This window comes from Ostrea edulis, chromosome 5 (genome assembly GCF_947568905.1).
Source record: "Ostrea edulis chromosome 5, xbOstEdul1.1, whole genome shotgun sequence".
Taxonomy (NCBI): Eukaryota; Metazoa; Mollusca; class Bivalvia; order Ostreida; family Ostreidae; genus Ostrea; species Ostrea edulis.
Genome location: NC_079168.1, coordinates 36,916,047 through 36,921,773, shown reverse-complemented (window position 1 = coordinate 36,921,773; position 5,727 = coordinate 36,916,047). Strand labels below are relative to the sequence as shown.

At 34.6% G+C, this 5,727-nt stretch overlaps 1 protein-coding gene across 2 annotated transcripts in view; it reads right to left on the bottom strand.

The window, feature by feature from the left end:
• Nucleotides 1-5,338: 5,338 nt before the first annotated feature.
• The window catches only part of LOC125652399 (cytosolic iron-sulfur assembly component 2A-like), an 8,135-nt gene continuing 7,746 nt past the window's right edge, over nucleotides 5,339-5,727 (bottom strand). For both annotated transcript variants that reach the window (XM_056165933.1, XM_048881587.2), the window contains exon 5: nucleotides 5,339-5,570. In XM_056165933.1, the coding sequence (XP_056021908.1) occupies nucleotides 5,552-5,570 (19 nt within the window). In that variant the 3' untranslated portion in view covers nucleotides 5,339-5,551. The remainder of the gene's footprint in view (nucleotides 5,571-5,727) is intronic.

Genomic DNA, 5,727 nt, shown 5'->3' with positions numbered 1-5,727 from the left:
TGAGGAAAAATCTCAATATATATATAGCATAAATTATCCTGAAAATGTTAGTATGATGTTGCTGTTAATGCTATATATAGCCTCAATTATCCTGAATATGTTTTATGATGTTGCTATTAATGCTATATATAGCATCAATTATCCTGAAAATATTAGTATCATGTTGCTGTTAATGCTATATATAGCCTCAATTATCCTGAATATGTTTTATGATGTTGCTATTAATGCTATATATAGCATCAATTATCCTGAAAATATTAGTATCATGTTGCTGTTAATGCTATATATAGCCTCAATTATCCTGAAAATGTTAGTATCATGTTGGTGTTAATGCTATATATAGCTTCAATTATCCTGAAAATGTTAGTATGGTGTTGCTGTTAATGCTATATATAACATCAATTATCCTGAAAATGTTAATGCTATATATAGCATCAATTATCCTGAAAATGTTAGTATCATGTTGCTGTTAATGCGTACATTCTAGTACAAAATCAAATATATCAACAGATTTTTGAAAAGCTTCCTTACTTGGTTGAACACATCAAGTTTGTTTAAATTTACCATTCTTGTCGATACTGATGGGCTTTCTAAAATATACTTTGAAGAGTAGCGTTAGTGTCTAGTACTGCGATCAGCGTGTCTCTATAAAAACACCTTATAAAGTAGCCTAACTGCACAATTCAAACTTTGAAGAACTATACATGCTACAAGTACTTTGATGGCTTCACGTCCATTTTGACAGCGACTTGTCCCTCAGTCTGTTGAATAATCTGGACACTTTGATGTATATGTATATGAAACAAACAGGTGATGTTTTTTTTTTTTTTTAAACTGTCCACTGATTTCTTTTGGCTTTTGTTCTGTATGATCTGATTAATGAAAATGCACATTAAACTATAAAATGGCATCCATTGCAGGTCCGATTTGACACATGGACTCGTACGCGCGACGGTCTAAGATATAAAATCTATGAAGGGAATACACAACACTGCAAATTGCAAAAAAGTTCTCATTGTAAATCACATTGCCTTGCAATGATAATCACCGAGAAACCACAAGGTAAGACTTAAAAGGATGAATATGAACAAATATTGTCTCTATTTAAAGGCAATTATAAATTAATATTTCAGTGAAGGTGATTTATGGAGGAAATATCCTTTCCACTACTCATCATATACATAATGCACTGGAGGAAAAGCACGACTCTGATAACTTTTGAATCTACCTTTATATATGAAGTAAAACTCGGAACCCCTATTGTGACTTCTTACTCGACCCAGGATTATGATGAAAGGTGAAGATAACGAACAGTGATCAATCTGATAACTCCTATACGCAATGCAAAATAGAGAGTTGGGAAAACACGGACCCCTGGATATACCAGAGGTGGGATCTGGTGCCTAGGAGGAGTAAGCATCCCCTGTCGATCGGTCACACTCACCGTGAGCCCTATATCTTGATCAGGTAAACGGAGTTATCCGTAGTCAAAATCAGTGTGCCAAAAACGGCCAAACAATCGGTATGAAACAGTCAGACAGCATTTGACCCAGTGATAGGTTGCATTGGCAAACTAGATCGTTATAACGACCATAGAATTTGCGAAATGCTGACTTTAAACGAGACTGTTGGAACCCCTGCCCCATCAACTTGTTTGTCAGTAGCCTGCTTCGATTTAAGAACTGACCATAAGCAGAACAAGCTCTTGCGTATCGAATCAGTTGAGAGATATAAACACCATATGTAGGTGATAACAGGTGGAATACATGTTAATAATGGATACATCTTTAGCTTAAGTCAAAGTCTGAATATTGCGATGAAATTATTGAGAAATTAATCATTTCAAAATAAAAGTGTTATTCAATATTGCTTTATCAATTTTGTAGTATTTGCAAATTAAGAACTTCAGTTCAAAAGTAACGGAACATCTTGCATATGTTCAAATCAACATCTTGCAGGTGATTGAAATTTTGACTAAATCTGAGTTTGTCACATGATTCTCTGGAAACATGATTTGAACAAATTAAATTATTTCATAAATTAAAAACAATCTCGCATATTTACAAATGCATATAATTTGACAATCATATTGCAGAATCTGTTCTTTCTTTTGTCAAATAAATCCATTGACTAAATCATGTTATTTCCAACTTCGTAACGGAGGATGGGTGCAGGACATTTGTTAAATCACTGATTACATCCCGTCTTCATTATGGAAATGTATTTCTTTATGGTATCAATTCAGCATCCTTGCAGATACTGTAACAGAAACTTCAAAACACTGCTTCCAAGCTATTGACACGTTCCCGGAAACATGAACATATTACACTAACTCGCATAAGACTTCACTGGTTACCTGTGACCTATCCGACAAAAGATAAACTAATATTTTTCTAAGGCTTTACATAGATTAGCACCAGCATACATCCAGGGCTGCGTTCAAGATCGTAGCAGTTAGTCTAGGGGCTAGGTATGGTGGCTGATTTGTGCCATTTTATATTTTATTGTCTGTTTGTTATTTCAAGGTGAAAAGACAACACGATATTTAGCGACTTTTCGTCCAGAAATAACGAAAAGACGACAAAATGATATTATCTACTTTTCGCCTCAAAATAACGAAAAAAACGACAAATTGTACAAATCAGATTAAATGATTGGTACTGTCATTTGTTCTCCAATTCCTCATTTAAATGATTTTGATTTTCTAAAAATGATGTTATAACTTCTCCGCATCCTAAACAACTTATACATGAAGCAAACGGTTTTCAAAACACTAAGTTTTATATTAAATAAGATTGCTACGCGTAGTCATATCATGTCCCTCGCCGCTAAAAAAAAAAAAAAAGTCCCATAACTCCTGTAAAATTTGTAGAATCAAAACTGCGGTAAAATATTATCAACTACATATAGTGACAAACATTCCTGCAAAATTTTAACAAAATCCGATCAATAGATCTAGACCGTGAAAAGTAGGTCAAATGCGTTTTGTTGCATAATACCACAGGGACTAAGCCCGTTTTGGGCCCGAACTCTGTGATACCATAAATATAGATATATTTATGGTATCACAGAGTTCGGGCCCAAAACGGGCTTAGCCCCTGTGCATAATACATGTAACTTGCAGGTGACTATCAAAGGCATGCATATACCAAGTTTCATAAAATTGGTCCATTATAGTTATTGAATAATGGTCAGTTCTGTTGAAATTTTACAATTTCAACTTTTCCCCAACTTTGACCCCACCTCGATACCACACCCTTTCCTTGGGGGTATTGCCTTGAACAATTTGAAATTTACATCATATAAATATTCTATGCTGCAATATTTTAGTAACCGCTGCTATTTACTACATTTATCTAATTTTCTGCCCTTGTTTAGCTTCTGGTCCAGGGATGCCCTCTTGCAAGTTGAAAATAAATTGACAGAGGCGGGTTTTTTTTTTTTTAGGTATGGCCCAAATTCTAAAAGGTTTACACACACTGCACACCAATCCTGGGCCATATGATGAGCTATTTTACGCATGACAGTAAAAGGCTTCTTACGCTGGGCCCATGGTGCAAGCGGCCGCCGGGATCGAAGGCGTCCTGATTTCGAAGTGGGCGTCCTAACGATAAGGCCACTGCAACGATAGCTAGAACAAGTTTGAATCTAGAATATTACAGAATGCTTGGATGTTAAAAGGACAAACTAGTCTTGCCTGTTTTTCACAAGATTTCCTAAAGGAAGCACTATACACATGTAAAACTTGAAGTCACAATATAGCCATAGGTGTTATGGATTGGACATATTAAAATTTTCCGCAAATGAGGAAGTCTCCATGCAAGTTATATATTTTCTGGTCAAATAGCTTTTGTTAAAACACCCAACCCTATTATCCTCGTTTAGAAAGACACATTGCTGTTACATGTATGATAACAAACTTGAATTCCTTTCACCATCTTTGCTAGGTAAGAGTTTTCAGTCCAGTCCGCTCCCCATGTTTATAGGGAGCGGAGTGGACCGAAAACCTTTGGCTAGCGAAGATGTCCCTTAATCAAAGGATACTTAAGTTGAAAATAGCATAGTAATTCTTTGAGAAGACGAATGTATGAAGTCAACTTCCACCTAAGCTACCCCCCCCCCCCCCCCCCCACACACACACATTTTGAAAAAACGATGATACAGTGCACATACGTGCTACTGGCAGATTGCAGTCAGAGAATCGGTTTTTTAATTATCATATTTAGATCACTTGACCAGAAAGCTTAAGTTTTGCCCATTGGCTGTTTGATAACAGTCTTGACTATTACTACCTTTATTTAAAGAGCCTTTTTCTTAAACTAAAGTGTGACGTATTTTACTCTAATGCTTCTATTTCGCTAAATAGGGGTGGGTTTGTGGGGGCTAGACAGTCGCCCAATTTTATTTGCATTGCAAAATCAATCTAATTAAGATTAATACTTTGATCCGCTCAATTACAATCGCGTAGGATCTAATTTTAATTAGACTGATTAAGAAATACTCCTAACAATTATTGGTCATTATCAAAAGAAGTGTCAGAGCGGTACAGACAATTGATGAAGCATTAATACAGGGCAGATTTTAAAAAAAAAAAAAAAAAGTTTTCATACGGCAGTGCATGCATTACAACGTTAATACTTCTCCAGGAACTTCAATCACAAATGCAAGTTCTGTAATATTCATACAGAAATTTTGTACAAATCATTGTCTTGTGAATTGTGACACAGACCCATCTTTCCCTGTCTGAAGATATTCATTTTCTTAGTCTTTTTCATCGTCTCATTCTAAGCTTATTTTCTAACCACGTGTGTTCATGGATAACTTGTGTAATTGTTGTTAACTTGATATGAATATAATTATTACATGTACATGTAATTACCATGAATATTTTATGATTTTCAATTGAATTTTAAAAGTTTGATCTCAAAACACCCTAAAATTTTACTTAATTTTTCAATTTACATTGCCTTGAAGCCTAACTGTATCAGAATGTTCACAAACAGATACATGAAGCAACTTTCAATTACGATTTCTAAGAAAAACAATACGTTTAAAGGAAACGTTTTCCAGCGGTGGGGAGATAACTCCTATTGCAATTTTCTGTAAGTAAGCTGTCTTTGCTTATCTGAATACATTGTATGTGTATTATTTACTAATCTAAAAATATTCACAGTATTATAATTACACTCAGGAAAAGTCTTTAATAGGTATTTTGGATTTCAAATGCATCTGCAAGAAATCCTTTCACCTCTTATGTTCTAATTCCATACATCAAAACCCATGGTTTGTATAAAGATTCTCCTAGGCAAAAGAAGGACAACTTGAACTCCGTCACAAAGACATTATTAAAAGTACATGTATTATGAGGTATAATACTGAAATATGTGCACCAATGTACAGAGACAATTTTATACAATTTTAAATAGAAGTAAAATTAATTAATATAATTACACACTGTACAAGAGTCTCTAACTATCATGAGTTTTCCAGACACTGGTTGATGATTTGCTGGAGATTAGGATTTTCCATGGCTGCTGCTATCCTTTCTTTGTCATTGATTTGCTTGTTTACTAAAAAAAATGTCAAAGAAATATTAAAATCAAAGTATCTTAATGACAAAAATCCTCATGATTATAGGCATTGGTCTTGCTCAATCTCATTAAAATCTGTTTGGGTTCTGTTTACTATGCACATCACCAATGTGTGAAGTACAAGGGCGAGTCAATA